At 36.7% G+C, this 18,766-nt stretch overlaps 1 protein-coding gene across 1 annotated transcript in view; it reads right to left on the minus strand.

The window, feature by feature from the left end:
- MAPK1 (mitogen-activated protein kinase 1) overlaps window positions 1-18,766 on the minus strand; it is a 44,465-nt gene that overhangs the window by 18,263 nt on the left and 7,436 nt on the right. The window contains exons 2-4 of the mRNA XM_026104323.2: window positions 8,118-8,300; window positions 6,325-6,514; window positions 835-951 (exon numbers count right to left, since the gene is read on the minus strand). Of these exons, the coding sequence (XP_025960108.1) occupies window positions 835-951; window positions 6,325-6,514; window positions 8,118-8,300 (490 nt within the window). The remainder of the gene's footprint in view (window positions 1-834; window positions 952-6,324; window positions 6,515-8,117; window positions 8,301-18,766) is intronic.

Raw genomic sequence — 18,766 nt, forward strand, 5'->3', positions numbered from 1 at the left:
CACAAGATATTTTCTTGTAAAAGTTGATAAACATATGTGGATATCCAGAAATAAAGTTGAATTAGGTTGTCCTATGTTTTATGGCTTCAAAGTGACTTTAAAATACAAGAAGTCTTTAAAATAAATAAATAAATAAATAACACATAAAAAATCCAGTTCATCAGATGACTATTTTCTTAAGTGCATGAAACACAGTATTGCCTTTACAAATCAAATTCAACAACATGTGTAATATCTAAAAGAACCTGGTCAGAATGTATTGGACTCTGACAAAAGGTTATGAAGGACTTATCACATACTGGAATCAGATACACCTTAGCACAGCCACAGAAGAAAATGTGAATAATTTCAAGTATAAAATACAAAGGGTTGACTTGATTAAGATCATGGGAAAGCAATTAAGATTGACATACAGCAAAGATCACATGCCTTTAGAATCAGATTTACCCTCATTATACATTCTACACCTAAATTAAGATGTCAAGATAGCACTAAGCCAGCATTTGCAAGTCTTGATGAAGACAGTAGTAAAATGCTCTCATTACTAGTATTTCTGTCCTGCTCTATAGAAGGGCGTTTGATGGAAAGAAGACTCATGAATGACAAGGACTGGGCACATGGGAACTCACGCACATGTATACTCCGTTGTACTATCCAGTAATTGTACCTGGAATCACACATTTATTGGAAGCCAGTACCTAGACAGCAAATTCATTATTGTGTTTCCTCATGGCTATGCATGCATTCTGATCCTAAAAACACAGGAGGGAAAAAAGCAAAATTTGGCACTCACTTGTGAGCAGGAACACCATAGCAGCGCACTGTGGTTCTTACCTTAGAATTCAGCATGATTTCAGGAGCCCTGTACCAACGTGTGGCTACATATTCTGTTAAGAATCCTGTGTGATCGTGATCTGGATCTGCAACACGAGCCAGTCCAAAGTCACAAATCTGTTTTTAAATTAAAAAAAAGCATATTAGAAATACAGCTTCCAATGCTACAATAAACACTGACTGACCAAGTCATCTTTCCCCAATGTATGATGCATCACCTACAAACATAGTAATGTTAACCTGTGTTTGTAGAAACAAATTATTGCAAAAGAACAAATGTAGAGAAAAGAGAAAGGGATGAGGATTGCCAGAAAACCAAAATTACTGACCAACACATTCCTAGCACAGTTCAATACCCCTTTTTACAAAAGCTACTGTCACAACTGTACATCTTTGCAAAAGAAACATCCTGCCCAATCATGAGATAATGGTAGACTGGAGAGATCACAGGCTGCCAGAGGAAGCACAAGCTTTTTTTTTTTTTTTTTTTAAATTAAAACAAAACCCCCACCACAACATTTCCAAACCCTGTAACAGGAAGGTAACTTTATCCAACCATGGGGGGAGGGGGGGTAGATTGATCTAGACCAGCAAGTACAGCAAAAAGGAGAAATTGTTTTTGACTGTCCTCTAGAAAGAAGGCAGAGCTATTTAATGGAGAGGCAGCCCTTCAGATTTGACTAGTGTCCTTTCTCCAGAGAGGATTTAAGAAAACTGAAAATGTGAAGAAAAATAGTTTTCTAAAATAAAGCAGCTGCTGCTTTCTATCGCCCTACTGATAAATGGCAAGCTTGTTGAGTGACACATTAGCCACATCCATATCCTTTTGCTGCCACCAAACACTTAGTCTAAGATAATGATCAATTGCAACACGAAATTTATAACAAAATGGTATTTGCATGAGAGTATTTTCTCTCAGAAAAACAAAGCATCAAATGTTTGCATAACGAACAGTTAAAAGGTTCCTCCTATACACATATTTTATAATAGGCACTCTTTGATAGTTAATTGTGCATAGTGCATACATTAAAGAATGGGAAATAGTGATATGTTGTAGTCAATAAAGATTGTACTATATAATCTTGCCAAAAACTCAGAAATATCATTGTTCCCAGCAACCTATTCCTTTATGTTCCTGGAAGGACAGCCAGTAAAACCTAGTTCAATTAAGAGAGCAGTTAAGGAAGGAGTGACTCAGCTGAGTAAAAGCTACATCTGAAAGTCAGGATTCAACAGCTAACTGCTACACAGAGGGGCTGAAGAAAAGATGATGGTGAACCTCATAAACCAGCCTGCATAGGACTCATTTGACTTCAGCTACATATATCTCCCTCCTTCCCAAATCCTTAAAAACAAATAAACAAAAAGAACTCTTTAAGAATGTCAAGGTTTTCCCAGGCTACAGAGAGAGGGCAGCTGCCTTGTTTGCAATTAGCAGCTTACATAAAGAGAACCAGCACAAATAATCAGATGAGGTTCCTGTAAAGACAGGCCAAGAAACTGTAGAGGATAGCATTATGGACTTCAGAAAATAATTATGCAGACAGATAGAACTGTTGCAACCTCTTCCTCCTACCCTCACGAAAAAAGCTAGATGAGACTAAAGCAAGGAGACCTTTGTAGAATTAGGATATCACATATAAGCAAAGTGGTATAATTGGTTATAACAAAGACAGAAGAAGAAAGACTCTCTCCAGTCCACAGTAAGGAGAAAGAAATGAATTAAAGAAGATGTCTGTGAATCTCTCAACCCAAGTAGAAAGAAGTGGAACATGAGATGGAAAGGAAGATTACTGAACAAAGAGAGATCATTAAAATGACAAAGTCCCTGCTGACTTGAGCAGAAACAGGTTAAGCAGAAAAGAAGAATCTCCGTTAGTGAGAAAGGCACGGAGTGTGAAGCTGTAAGGAAGAGCAGCTTTTGCTGTGGCTTTGCCAGCTGCAGAGCTAATCAGAAGCATTAAGAGGGCAGAATAAAAGAGAAACTGGAAGGTCAGCATTTTGCCCAAAGTCCCTGCTGAAAGGGAGGTAGAACAGAGACGGACTGTACCCCTGGTGGGGTGGACAGTTCTTGCCCTGTGGCAGCAGAACACATTTTACAGAGCAGCGACCCTACATAGGACAAAAAAAAAAAGTTGTGGGTTCACTATGCCTGCTCAAATATTAAACTCGATTGGGAAAAGTCAAAGCACAAGAAGGAGATAGGGTTCTCAACCAGAAACAAAACAAAACAAGGAACACAGAACTCGTGGGAATGGTATAATGACAGGCAAAAGAATTTTTGATATTTTGCGTAAGTCACAGCAGAAAATAAAAAAAAACCCTGCATAATGAAAGACCCAGATGTCAGTCTGCTTCATACCTTGTTTCTCTCACTAAAAAACCCCCAGCATCCTATGTATATATTTAACTTCCAATTCTTGAAAACAATATTCCTGTACACTGTTTTCAGTGTAGCTTTGCTTTGTATTCAATATGTAGAGAGAAAAGTGCAACTTGTTTATGATATTGCTAGAGTGCATTGATATTTTAAACAAGCTAAAGGAGTGAATTCTCAGCTAGAGTAAACTGGTACACTGAAGACACATTACAGCATATTAGTTGAGAATCTGTTTAAAATAACTTTGACCTGATTTTCTGAAGTATTAACACTACTGGCCTAGGAAAATTATGTGGTTATGACAGCTTTTATGTATTTCATTTATGCGATTGCAAAAGAGGTCAAATTCCTGAGCACAGATGACCATGACAACACATGAAAATATTTCCAAAAAACATTAGATAATATTTTAGAGTATATTCCAGCCTACAGCATGTCAGAGTACATACATCTCCATCCATTATTTATGGGAAAGATGCCAGGCTGTAAAAGAGCAAACCAGTATCTTTACCACCTGGGACTCTCACTGGAGAGAGCTTCCAAGGTACTAGTTTTCATGAACTCTTAAACCTAATCTGTGACCGAGAAGACATAAAAGGAATAGTAGTTAAGTCAAATTATGTACTCTGGACTTATCACATAGTAGATGAAAGCTTGTAAAAGTTATGACTTTAAGGTCCCATTTAGATGAGAATGTAGCTTGCCCTAAGGAAAAAGAAACAGCTTTAGGCTCTGCACTTTTGCCCTTAACGTTTCAGATGATCAGGACAATCTATAGGGTTCATAGATGAATTGTGTCAATAGAGACAAATACATTCCTTTCCTAGAAATGGAATCTACAATCCAGAGGTCAAGAGCATGTTTAAGCGGAGAGGAGAGGAGAGGAAAGGAGCAGCTCCAGTTACAACTTGTAGGACACTGGGCTCCAGAAGAGATCAATAGTTCTCTCTCAAAACACCTTTAATGAAAGAGGCTAATGGCATTACCACTGAAGATGAACAGACTTTCTATTTTTGTTCCTCTGAAAGTGTGGTTTTTTTTTCCTTTAAGTTGTTTACTTTCATAGTATGTCATGTTCTGAATTTATGTATGATGATCATTTTGTAAGCACGCACATGTATACAGCAGTCCCACAGACTGGCAGAACTGCCCTAAAAGAAACAAGTTGGTACAAGTACAGCATTCACCAGGCAAGGCCTAACATGCACTAGTTCTCTCTCCAATTCTTTTGTTTAAACTTTAGATGTGGTTTTACAGCATAATACCAGAGTTCCCTTTAGGTTATGAAAAAGCATGTGCGCTGGCATACAGACTATCATACTCTCCACTAGGAAAACATATATTGCAGTGGCATGGTCTAATGCATGCTATTTTGAAAATCTTAGAAAGAAATTTGAACAATATTCACTAAGGTCATATTCCATCATTTTGCCATCCAGTGAGCTTAACTTCCTTTTTGTGACTACTTTACCAGTGCTAAAAAATTACCTTTTGTTCTTTAAATGCACATATACAGAACTACACTCAAACTGTTCTTTCCTGCTTCCTTTACTCACAGTTGTAGATTTTACCCCATCTCTTTTCATGAAGGGGTTAATGTCTCGAAGGGACCTGCAGTATCAGCAGATCAGCTGCTAAAATCCCATTGCAAGAGTCAGAGGTGACTAGTCCAGCAGTACCACGCATTATGTGAACCTCACAAGCAGCAGTGGAAATGCAAAGCAAACTGCGTAGCCAGTATTTAGGATGGATAAGTATATGGACAGCAAGGATCTTTCTTGGAACTGTGACAAACTTGCAACTGTTTTACATTTTGAAGTCTTGTTTTTTAAATGCTAGACTGACTAGCAAAAGCAAAGTGTAATTAGGTGCAACAGAGCATGTATCAAACAGCTGTACCATGTCAGATCACAGTCACCTAAGCTCACTGATCTCTCTCCATCAGTGGCCAACAGCAAATACTTAAGACAAAGTGTAAAAGGGAACGTGTTCCAATGCTTCTCTAATATTCTCTCCAATCTTCCATGGATTTGCCACTATTGCACCCTGAACTGGAGGTAGCATCTTTGTATTGAACAGCTTTTTCTTCTATTAACTTACCCAGTGTTCTTGTGAAGTCACATTATCTGAGTATCTGCAGTACTCTGCGGTACCAAGTTCCACAGATTAGCAATGCTGAAAGTCAAATACTATATCCTTTTGCGCTGAGCCAACTGCTCCTTTCATTTGCCAGCTCTTACTTCTTTTACAAGTATAGACTGTAAACAACTTTTCTCTATTCGCCCTCCTTATGCTTCTAACAATTTTATCATTTTCTATTGCATTCTTTCTTTTCCTCGAGCAGTCCTTATCCAGCTGAGGAGACCTAGGCTAAACAGCTCTTCCTTGCATAGAAAGAAGTACTTTCAAGTCCTGGTCCCCTCATTTTAAAAGGATATCAAGTATGATCACAGAATACTTACGATTCAAAAACAGCAGAAAGTTATAGAATGGCATGTTTTCTGTTTTTGTCTCTATTTCTGTTCTAATTCTTCACACTTGGTTTGTTCTACTGAACACCACTAAGCATCGACACTTTCCAAGAATTATAACTGCTCTAGGATCATCTTTGTGTAGTATTAACTACAGAGCCCATCACTGAATATGTAAATGAGTGTTCCCTCTCCAAGCAGTTGCTCTGCATTTAATCAGCACCAAATTTCATGTGCCATTTTAGTTGTCCACTGATACAAAGTCCTTTTCCAATACTGAACAATTAATAGTTTAAACACAGAGGAACCAAGACTTGAAACACACAAAGTTTTGAGTTTACTTTCTAGGTACAAACTATTCAGTTCTTGATATGCATTTGTACCTAGCTTCCAACTAGGCTGTTTCTAAGTCAGCCTGCAGATGGAAACATTGATGCACTCATCAAAACACATTTAACAGAGTATAAAGTTCTTAGTCACTCACACCTTAATGATTTTATCAAAATCAATAACATTTTGGCAATCTTAGCGGGATAAAAAAAATCCCATTAACCCCCAGTAACAAAACAACGTTCATGATTATAGCAGGTAGTTTCTTAAGACACCATAGGAGCAAAATTTTAAGAAACTTCAACTAACCTTGAGATCACAAGTGGTGTTAAGCAGCAAATTCGAAGGTTTGAGGTCACGATGAAGCACATTGGCTGAATGGATATATTTTAACCCTCTCAGAATCTGGTAAAGGAAATAACAAATGTGGTCGTTGCTGAGGTGCTGAGTCTTTAAGAGCTTGTAAAGATCTGTCTCCATAAGATCTTGCACAATGTATCTGTAAGGCGTCAGATGTAAGGCAGCAAAACAAGCTCAGTCTCATGTTAGATATCAACATACAGTACCAGATGAAACTTCTATCACCTAATTTTTGTCACTCATCTGTTTCATGACAATTATGAAACTATGAAGATGTTTCTCACTTTACAAGTTTTGAATCTAATCAATCCTGTTACATGATGCAGCCCTTTACAGAATTAAGAGGCGCCAGCACACGGTCCTCTAAAATTACTCATCATAAAACTCTCTTCCTCTGTGTCAGAATCTGAGTTTTCTGGGAATCTTAATTTGATCAGATTCCTATCCAGCTTGCCAATATATAAAGACCAGTTTAGTTTAATGAGTAATACAATTCTGAGACACCTGCTTCCAGTAGCATGAAAGCATGAAGAGGTAGAAACGGATCAGTCTCTTTGCCACCTCTCCAGTCCAAAAATTCAGCTGTTGTTCTCCTTTACTGTATATTCATCATGCTACACTGAACACAAATAGCCCTTTGTTCACCACAATTAAACCCTAATATTTTCAGTCAGATGATTTTTGCTAAGTTTGGGATAAACAAGAAGAACAGAGGTGTTTTTCTGCTCTAATAGGAACAAGTTAACTCTTGGGTTGTAGTTCCATTATCCCTTTTCACTGAAATGAACAGGACTTCACTGGAAAACACTGTTACTGCCATCCCAGCTAGGCGTTCCCATCCTCTCCTCTGGGTACAGACTGGAACACACCACTACGACATCTTTTTGGAGGCAGCATGCACTTGTGTTACTTCAGACTGGTCATGGAAAAGCAACCTCAGACTCCCACATAAAAAACATTTGACCTAGATTCAGTGAATTCAATTTTTGCCTCCATGTTTCTAGGTTTTTTACTGGGCAGGCGCCTAGAGAGACCTTGGGAAATCAACAGGAAACTATGCATACGGACTTGGGCAAGTTAAGCTGGCTGAATCTAAACAAGGCCTTGTGTCTCAGGTATAGTCTCCTGGCTAAGTCTATTACTTATGTTAGATATCTCATGAAGCCAAGTTTCCTATGGAAGGACAACAACAGAAAGGCCATATTTGCATATATTCATCAATCAAGCATGTTTACCTGCCCAAGTTCAGTCCGAGACTTTTCACATATGCAGTAAGCACTGTAAAACTTTTTTTTGTTTTTCTTTTTAAGATGTAGCCTTTTTATTCTTCAAGAAAAAAATCTATTATTTACAGAAAATTTAGACGATTATATCAGAGTTGAGCCATTTTATTTTCCCCTCAAAGCAATCAGATAGTACTAACAAAGGCTCTGTTGAGAATGAATGTAGTTCTAGGATTAAGTGACTAAACTAAGGCCAGCTCTACAATGCTGAGTCCTTTGCCCTGGAAAATAGAAATGAACATATATTTCTTTACCTGAAAAAGAACAGACAACACTTGTGTTCATCTAGGTATCAAATCAGGGACTCTTTAAACTTCCCTTTCAATTCACAATAATAGAAGATAAGCTTTGATTAAAATTTAGCAAGGAAGAGAATGGAAAGGGGGAAATATACAGAACAGGGAAGGAGAAGGCATTCACCACTAATTATGAAGAAAAACTTAAACTTTAAAAGGATACACATCTTTCATTTGTTCAATAGTTGGAGCTCTGATAATATCATTTATTCCAATAATATTCTCATGCCTGAAGCGCAGCAGAATCTTAATCTCTCTCAGAGTTCTCTGGCAATATGTCTGATGCTCAAAAGGACTGATTTTTTTAATAGCAACTCGAACTTTGTTGACGTTATCATAGGCAGAACTGGAAGAGAATTAATAACATTATAGTTATAAGGAATGTTAAATTCATTCACTTCAGAAAGCAAGAATATGAATTCAACTGCATCTAGAGGCAGCGCATTTTTTTACATTTTATGAAGAGTGGTCACAGTGGCATGCATTTTTTCAGTCTGATAAACAGATAAAATATTTATGCACTATCACCAACTCATTTGGGTATCTACAAGTCCTCATCTTTTCCAACTGACTCAAAGTCTGCTGATTTTTCGGTATCTGAACAAAGGAAAAAGTACTCATCTTCTTCACCAGCCTGTGGAAAAAGCAGGTTTGAACCTTTTGCTATAAGCTATAATCATTAAGAAAGACATTTGAGATAAAAAATTCACCTTGGGTTAACCCACTCACTTTGGAGAGCAAAAAAAACCTTCGGAAATCATCTTTCAAGTAGTGAATTCCACACCCAAGTCTACCTCCGGCAAGTAATTCCAACTGCCACAACCTTTGACTCCGCCATCAAGCTACATTTTCACCATCTCCAGTGAAGATTAGACATTGTAGAACAAAGGGATGGAGAACTTGTGAAAACGCCTTTCTACGCTCAACTCCAAAGACAAGTGAGTTCCAGAAAAGAAAAATTAGACTACTTGCGTGAAGCCAAAGCAACGAGCGGTGCACTCAAGGAACATGTTGATTTTGATCTGTGTGAATAAACACGCTGGCTGCTACAGTTAGAGCACTCTGCTTTCAGAAGTCCAGAAAGGCATTCCTAGCTATGTCTAATAAAGCAGCTTCAGTATTTCTGTTCAAAATGCGCACTGTTTATGAAGAATATTACAACTGGTAAAAAGGCTCATGAAAACATTTATGATTTTTTAGAATTTAGATGCAAGACTTATTACCGACTTAGAAATTTTAGAATGTTTTACATGGTCCTGCTTATGCAAATGATAAAGCATATCATTACAATCTTTTCTCTCTATATTAAAAGTATAGGGTAATCGAGTGGAACAGAGTGTGTGTGTGGGTGTGCGCGCGTGTGTGTATTTGAATATACATTAAGACTTCTCTGGTCCACCCAGAATTTCTTTTTACTCAATATTGATTTGTTTCAAAATTAAAAAATAATCAAGGCTACATTTCTGCAAGTCTCAACTATTTCATATTAAAAAAAATAAACATACTAGCCAGACAGCCTTTACATTCCACAGATTTTCCATAATCAAGTCACAGAACATTCTCTGAAACCCTTTTAAGTGGCATTACTCTACTGAGATGTCCAGGTATCTGGTGATCAGGTGAAGCAGAATGAAATCTGAAAATCTGATTAGAAAAGAGGACCTAAAAGGAATTCAGATGCCCGAGCACTTCAGATTATTCTAACACAAAGCAGATTTGTGGTGCAACAAGGTGTTCCTGAGAAATTGTATTACTACTGTAAATAGACATGTAACATTTTTCACTTTCACTATTAAAAATGACAGAGAACCTCCGCTGCCACTGAGATACTCATATGGCTCATGTATATGTACTGACATCCTTTTGCATGATTTTTCCACAGAATCACTTTGGCCAGTCTGCATCCATAACTCCAGTCTATAAGCACAGACAGGCTGCAAATTTTATTTGCCTCTGGAAACACTGAACTCAAATGCTCCATAGGGTGTTTTGAAATTCCACATGCTAAGCAAGTGTTAATTATGACTGTTGCTATTACGTATTTATAGATAACACATGAACAGTTCACAAATCTCAGAACGGGTAATAGCCAAATGCTGTAAGTGGAACTTGGCATAGCCTTCCAGAGCACTTTGCCTTTAGTAATTTTCTTAATCATCTGAGTTTCTTACAATACACCAGTAAGGTAAGTCACAAGCAGAAGACAAAACTAGAAATAATTCTGAAGAAACACCTGTGTTCAGGAAAAGAAATAAGAGAATCATATGGTTCCTTTTATCATTTTACGCAAGCCTCCTACTTCCTTCTTTCTATTGACTGAAGCATATTTTTTCTCCCCACAATGCAGAATCTTACTTCCTTTCAAAGTACTGGACAGCAGCAGCTATGCAGCACAGAAAAAGGCAACATGCCCAATATTCAGCAATTGATGCTGCTTAAATAAAAGCTCCTAATCACTTACAATATTTGATAAAACTCTGTTTTTGAGATTACACTGAAGTTTTTGTTTCTCAAGCAAAAATTGGTTATTGGTAGAAAATATGCATCTTTCTACAGATTCAATGATCGCGAATCAAATATGCTATGATATTCTCTCTTATAGCTCAATTTCAATTATAGTTCTTGAAGCATTTTGTTAGAAGGTGGCTTAGGCTATTCTTAAAAGAGGAGCATTTTTGTTTTCAAGTGGTTCTACTATGCAACACATGATTCAGTGTGGAAAAAGTAAAGTATTTGCAGTAAAGGTGTAATCAATTTCCTCTCCAGTGTACATTTTGCATACAGTCATTTTTCTGTTCCTATCAGAAGATCTCACCACACTAATGTACCTAAGTATGCATTTATGTTACTGTTGCGAAGACTGAGCTCACAAGAGCAAAAACAAAATAGAATTTAGTTGAAACATTAAAGGAGACACTGGATTTGTTTCCATTGTTACACTTTCTCAAAAATGGGCTTTTTTGTAACATAGTTGTCTGAAACATTACCCAAATTCCTATGAACAGGAAGCTAATCATACAAGTAGTTATACACATTTGCCTATGAATATTTTAAATAACATGAACAATATAGGTATGCAGAGAATCTGTATCATCAAGTTAACAACATTTCACATTTTCAAAGTCACAGCCCTTAAAACGAATATGGCCTTGAGTAACTTCTGTGACCCTTTAAGAGCCAGTGCCCTTTTAATAAGACACGTGACCTGAAGACCTTCAAGACCCTGAAGACGCTGACGTTAAAATACATTGGGGGGGGGTGGGGGGAAGGGGGAAAATCAGTTTAACTCACTAATGGTTTCAATTTGTTCATTATTATTTAGACAGAAAACATGGTCCCTGTCCTTAGAACTACATGTTAGACTGAACTGCAGTAGAAATGGAGAGCCATACATTCTCTCTCATTCACATACCACATATAGCAATATTTATTTCACTATGTAGGAAACTAACACAATTGGGTCCTTCATAGGTCAAAGACTTAGTCATTTCCCGAAGCCTGTTCCTAGTCCTCGCAATCTCTATCCAACCTCTCCATCAACACCAGGTTTACCCACTATTCTCCAGAACACTACTGAAGACAAACACGATGCTTATGCACGTTGTCAATTGATAGTGTTAGCCTATGAAACATAATGACTATAAAAATGCAAATCCAAACCCTAATGCATTAACTCACTGCAGTTAATAGAAAGCTTACTTCTCTCCTAATATAGGATTTATCTTGCTTAACCTTAGCTAGAATTAGAGACCTAATTTTATGACTAATAATCATCTAGGCTCCCCCTACAGTTCAATGAAGAATAGCTCCACAGATTTATCCTACCACCAAGCATGTCCTAAATTTAGATGATCTGCATTCTGGAAGTGCTGTCCCAGTGTGCATAGTCTAACCTAGTTGTCTAGACATTCAGCTTCTACATAAAACCTCACAGCTGTTTATATTTTCTCTGAATCAGTTAACTGGGACTACCTTCTAAAGCAAAGAACCTTTTACTATCAAGACTTTTCCCCAAAAAGATAGAGATCTGTAAAGCGGCAATAACACTGACCGTAAGGACTCAGACCAACAACCTTCAGAGCGCTAATTTATAACTTCCAGTTTATAATTATTAATCACTTATACCAATCACTGCGTATAGAACTTTCCCTTTTAATGTTTTCTGTGTTACTCACATTACAGTGAAGCTAGTCACTAATATTTTAATTACTCAAAAAAAGGACTTTTCCCTCTAATGGTGTACAGCTTCACAAGCTGATGCAGACATTCAGCTGTGAGGGCTATTTATCTGTAATGTGATAATTTTAAATATAGATTTTGCAACTGCCCAACTCTAATATACACAACATTATTCCTATTTCAAGCTGTGCTTACTATTCTGTGACAACCTGCTATAGCACTGTTATCTAGATACTCTTAAGACCCTTCATAAAAACCAATACAAGCCCTAACAGTGCAGTTTTATCATTTCTAATATTAAGCATCTTGTAAATACATGTTTTGAATAAATAAATTTAAAAATAAAAATAAAATAAACAAGTGAGCATTTATAACCTAAGAAGTTGTGTCATGTGGTTTTTAAAGCCTGTGTCTTATCCTTTTACTACTCTGATACTGACTTCCTGTTTAAAATGTCCAGGGTGGGGCTGCTTCCAAGTTCAATAACCAAAACACGCACTGCAATATCTGAGGAGCTTAAAGAAAAAAAACACCAATTACTAAGTCGAATCTGCTATGTAGCCCATCTCCCAATAATTCCTTCTCAAGGAAGAAAAGCTTTTCACTAGACAGAACGGGACTAATGCCAAAACTTAGCTCCTTCTACCCACAATGGCTGCTGCATGTTCTTCCATCCATTTCTATTCTTCACATGTTTCATTTTGGAGCAGAACTGGAACAAGTGAGAGCATGCTGCAGCTGCCGTGAGGAAAGAAGCCAGCTTCTGGCAGTAGTTACATCCCACAGAGGGCTGTTTCTTCATATAACCATTGAAAAACAACTGCCTACTCTGTCAGCACCCTCCATCCTCACTACACTCCTCTACCATGCTGCCTGAAGGCTTACCCCATCATAGATTTTTCTTCCAGCACCTCTAGGATTATTCACCTTATAGCTGTTTTACATGCTGCTGTTAGTATATGTGTACATACACTACACATAAAATTCCACGATGCTACCGGCAAACATCCTAATTACAACTCTAAATAAAAGACTGATTTGAAGTTTTAAAAGGATGTTTTATCAGTGGCTTTGTGTTGCTGTGGTAACAAGATTCCAAGGGCATACCCGGGGATAAAAATCTCTCTGAAATACTGCTTACAACTAGGATAGGGAAGGGAAAAATAATTCCAAGCAAACAAGCCAACCTATAAAGATGTTTACTCTTTTTACTGAGTCTACATCTAGCTCAATCGCAGACATTTCCACAACATATTGACATTTATCAAGTTACGATGCAAATAGCTTAAACTTATTTTTAAGACTGCTGTAAGAAAAATAACGAATTATTACTATATAGTTGCCTAGCAGTATCATAATGGACTGTTCCATTAATTTGCCACAACTTCTTGGGGTGGGGGAAGGTGGTTATGGGGTGCAATTTCCTTTCTTTTTAAATATATATAATCAAACATCAACTCCTTCAGTTTCTTCAGAATAATTATTTCTGACTCCAGATGATCAAAATACAGGGAGCTACAGTGGATCATTCTGACAGAAATTTTTTTTTTCCAAAGAGCAAAGACTGGAAAAAGGATAAAAAGGTCAAAGAGAGTTTTAGATTTGAGGACATCCAGTAAAGGTGTCAATTTTTTAATACTGAATATACTTTTTGTCCCCAGCTGTAAACATCTAAGGTTATTAGAATTGTTGCTTTCTTCCTTCCACTTTTTCATATTATTTTTGAAGCTAAATAAGCATACTATTCATTAGACCTTTTTTATCACTACTACCTTACAAAATTAGCATCTGCTTTTAAAGGGAACACACAGATATACAGATTTAAGGTGTATTTGCCTTGTTTTAATGGGCCTCAGTATATAAAAAGACAATCCACTTCTTGCCTAAGAGCTTTCTTTTTGATTTATTAGCTTTCTCTAAAAGACATTCTTAATAACTGAACATTTCCTAGGCTTCTCAGTTGTGAATTCAGGAAATATAATCCGTTTGCATTAGCCAAAAAAAAAAAAAAACATTGATATTCAGTGATAAATCCAGGATTAATCTAGCTTGTCGTTTCTGTAGATTACACCCTTACACTTTAAGAGTTCCCATCCACTCTGTCACAGGAAATAATGATCATGATATATGTTTAAAGGAACAGTAAAAATAAAAAACAAATGGTGACAGAAGTAGTAATTGAACTTTATTTTGTGAGTCATTATCCCTCTTCTTTTATAAAGTTGGGAGGAAGCAAGAGATGAGGAATATCCTTCTCTACTGCACCATGCATCACAGATAAACTACAGAAAGAAGAGCACCTTAAGACATTTCTACCCCTTCATTAAAGATTTATATTTATAGATTCTAATTTCTACCACGTAGAAAACTTAAAACTATGAAAAGAGAGAGCTACTCAAATATTAGATTCTTGGGAAAGAAAAACTCTCAGCCTTGAGGTTCTAGTTGTTTTTCAAGCCTCATAAACATTATATAACTTTAAGGATACAACCACTGAATACTTTTGCATGCCACTCAGAGGGACAAGAGTCAAATATGTTGTAACTCAGCACTTGTGAATTATCCACTGGTATGGCTACAGACGCTCCCCATTGATTATTAAAAGCCAGCAGTATGTGTTACCTTCTCAGTGTTAATGAAACATATATAGGTACTAGCAAGCCTATAATGAAAGAAAAAGCCAAAACACTTGAATGCAAAACTAAGATACTTCAGAGTAAATTTGGATACAAGCAGTATATACTGTATTTGTAAAAAACAGTGTTTGAGAAATGGACCTTCTCTCATCCATCATGCAGCCATGAAATACACAGTATTAAAGTTTTCAAAAGTGAAAGTGAGACAGGAAAAACATACAGCGGGTCCCTCTAAACGTAGCTATTCAAACAGTTATCTGATTGCTGAATTCTCTACCATTTGTTTACAAAGTATCAGGAAACTACCTGAAGTTATAAATTACAGGATGACCACAGATTTAACTCTTCTTTTTGTCGAGGAAAAAGAAACGAAAAACAAATAATGGCTGTTTGTAGGCACTGAACAGTCACTGACAATTTCTCTGCATCTTTTTTTTCATTTCATGCTAAAATGGCAGCAAAGGAAGGCTGAGCAACAGAGAACATTAAAATAACTAAAAAGTAGATATGATCCATTTTGCAGTAGGATTAACCTGGCCCTGCCTGAAAACTCCTAACTGCATGCTATTTAAACCTTTTTTTTCTTTTAGTGGTTTTTGATTTGCCAGGATTCTAGTATCGCTGGATAGATTACTACTTTTGGTTAAGAAAATACAAACAGCTGTTTCTAAATCTTGTATCATGACCTCTTTTCAAAACAACTGTCATACTTTACACACTCATCATGAATTTATCCATATCCTTAGTCCCTTTTTATCTGTTGTTCATCACCAAATCATCAAGTCCTGCTATGGTTTTGTTTTTATGGAAGATGACCTGAACCTGCTATTTTAGATGGTATCTAGAATAAAGTTGATCTGTTTTTCCTTTTCCAATAATGAGGGGGGAGGAGAGGGGAGGGACACCTTATTTCTAAAACAGTGTTCTCCAGATTATCCCAAGTGCATAGCAAGGTGCCCAAATAATCAATGCTGACTAGTTGATCATCACAATGACCTCTAACATGACTTTGTTAGACCTCTGAAGATTGCCCCAGTTCTCTCCAGTCTGGACTAAAATATAACGGCATTACCTTCACCATTACCATGTACTTCTCCAGCCATTTCCCCCCTATCATTTAATACCACTCCTAACATTAGAGGTTTCCAGCACAGTTACACCAAATCTTTCCCACCATGATGAAAGTGAATAATTACTCTTAAGGGGCTTTACTCTTTGGAAGTTTCTAATCTACTGCAACTTACTGGCCTTTACACAATGAATTCTTAAGGCCCTTTTGTAACCTCCTGTAAGAGATTTGCTTTCATTAAAAATAATTCTTGTAGGTTACAAAGGCACAATTTTCTTTTTCAGAATTGGAAAAAGAAAATCTGATGGGACTTTCCAAAGCATTATAATCTTGAACTATTTACTACACACATGATTTCATAGTTTAACTCCTTAGATCATTCCTACTATTTTGAACAGAAATATCTAGCCAAGGCAAATGGAGTCTGAGTCTGTTAAATGAGTTAGAATCACCAAAAGCTCAGTCAATTCATAATCCTGGGTGTGGTAGACAAAATGGTTGTTTTGTTAGCACATATTAAGACAAAATATAAAGAGAGGTGATTCTAGCACTACGCCTTAACATTAGTATTATAAAAATATTAGCTATTTCACCCAATATTCCGTATTAAGCTTGGGTAAAGAAGTCATTTAACTTCATTGTGTTCTGATCAATCTTAGTTGTTCCAGGAAACCCATCAGTTCTCTCAATTTCCTGTGCCTTTTTATATGTATTTTTCTTTCTATACGTTTAGCTGTTTACCACTAAGGCTCCAAATCATGCTATTTGTCTGCCACTTATTATGCCACATTATTATTATGCCACTTCAGTTCACTTCAGGTCAGGCTCCAGATAATAGACTGTTCAAATAGTCTCTTACATCTTACTAGTTTGTCTGCTTTTTCCTTCCCACTTGTCTTCCCCATTTGAGAAATCTACCAGTGCTGATTATTTCCTCTGATGCCAATTATTTCCTATAATACCATCCATGCCAAATTGAATGTCTAGGCAAATTTCACTTTTGTTTAAAGGCCTTTTGGCTATCTCTGAAATAAGATCCCCATTCTGAAAGAATACATTGCTATACTAAGTTTCAATACCTTTCTTCTCTCCGTACAAGCTTAAGACAAATTCTGTGAGAATAAATTTCTGGGTAAAACTGTGAGCGCTTGACAACACCTGAGACAACCTAAAGGCTCAGTGAATTAAAAGGAAGGGTATTTCTCACTTTTTTGGTAGGGGCTTTCTTTGTGCCAGTTTAGAGAACTGAAACAGCTCAAAGCCAAAGAAGCTTGAGAACACAAATAATAAGTCCTCTAGCTGTGTATTCCTATTCCCTTCTTTTGTCAGCACTACCATTCACATGGTTTTGTGTCAGTCACATCAACTGATCTCTTAAAAAAAAAAAAAAAAAAAAAAAAAAAAAAAAAAAAAAAGTGAATTTACTTTTCAGCTAAAACAGTTTTCCAACACAGTTAACCCTGCAGCTGTGTAAGCACTAGCACAGCAGAAGAGAGTAGGAAGGAATTACATGACCTGAGGCAGGGAAGGAAAGGCTGCCCCTTTAGAAGCAGCACAGGCTTAGATCAGCATAAGTCAATCATGAAAACCACAGCTTAAGTTTCTAGCCCTGATTGTCCTGAAAACTAAACCTCCAAACATGAGCCAATAAAGTGCTGGCTTCCTCATTCTGTGCTTATGACTTCTCAGAGATGCAACAAGAAGCAACCAAGAAAAGTGAAGACAGGTCAGTTACATAACTAATATCACTCCGAATCCTTGGAAAAAAAAAAAAAAAAAAACCTACAAGCAACAGCAAGGCAGGTTACACGTTTACAGGAAGTATCCTCCCTCTTTCCCTCAGAGAGGCGAGAAAGTGCTTCCAAAGGAGCTGTGAATGGTAATGGTACAACTAAAACTGCCAGTCAGGTTTACTCTTTTGCCTCATAAAGTTCTAACTTTTTCTTCCATCCCAAACACTTTTCCTAAAAGCAGCTTTACAAAATGGAAAACAATATAAGATCCACACAGTTACTTTATTTTTCAGGAATTAGCTTACTCAATTTCTTCATTCCACACGATGTACATCTTCAGAAAAAAAAAGTTTGATGTTTGACTCCAAAAGGATGCAACAACAAACATCAAAAAACCAAAACAAAACAGAACAAAATCATACATGCATACTCAGAAGCAGAGGAGTTCCCTAAACCTGTAGAAACATCAGTCCAACATAAGGATCACAAAGCACCAAAGAAAGCAAGCTAACTGTTAGTGTTCATTCTACAAAAAAAAAAAAAAAAAAAAAAAAAAAAAAAAAATCACTAGCACTGTGAATCTCACCATTACAAGAAGTTATTTCCCTTCAGTATCACAGTTTACACAACATTTTTTGCATGCTTAAAAAAGACATGCCAACACTAAACCCGGTAAAACAGAAAATACCAGTAAAATTGGGCAAATTCTGGGCTGATCAACTGAAGCAGTTTGGGGGTAATGATTTAGAGTGCTCTAACCACTTCAAGTTTAATTTAGGACATATCAGCAATATCTCATGGAGCAAACTGCCCTCCCATCCAAAAAAACCCAAGGTACTGCAATGACAGCTGCTAATTTTAAGGAAAACTCTAAAATGAAGTAATTATATATTATAAACTATAAGTCTAATTACAAGTTGCTGGTACTTAAAACATACTCACAACACAAATGAATTACTTTTTACCCTGCAACGAAAACTCTCATTTGCATTCTAATCACCATGGAGTATTTCAGCATTTTATGAAAATTCTGTTAAAATACAAAAGAAAAACTTCCAAGAGAAGATTTTTTTCCCCCTTAATAGAATTACTTCTTATGATTTTAGGTATTACTAAACAAAGTAGGTAGCAAAATAACATGTGCACAAGTAAACTATGCCACTGAAAGGCAATCAGACCAAAGGAGAAACACAGC

The sequence above is a fragment of the Dromaius novaehollandiae genome, chromosome 17, assembly GCF_036370855.1.
Source record: "Dromaius novaehollandiae isolate bDroNov1 chromosome 17, bDroNov1.hap1, whole genome shotgun sequence".
In the NCBI taxonomy this organism is placed as follows: Eukaryota; Metazoa; Chordata; class Aves; order Casuariiformes; family Dromaiidae; genus Dromaius; species Dromaius novaehollandiae.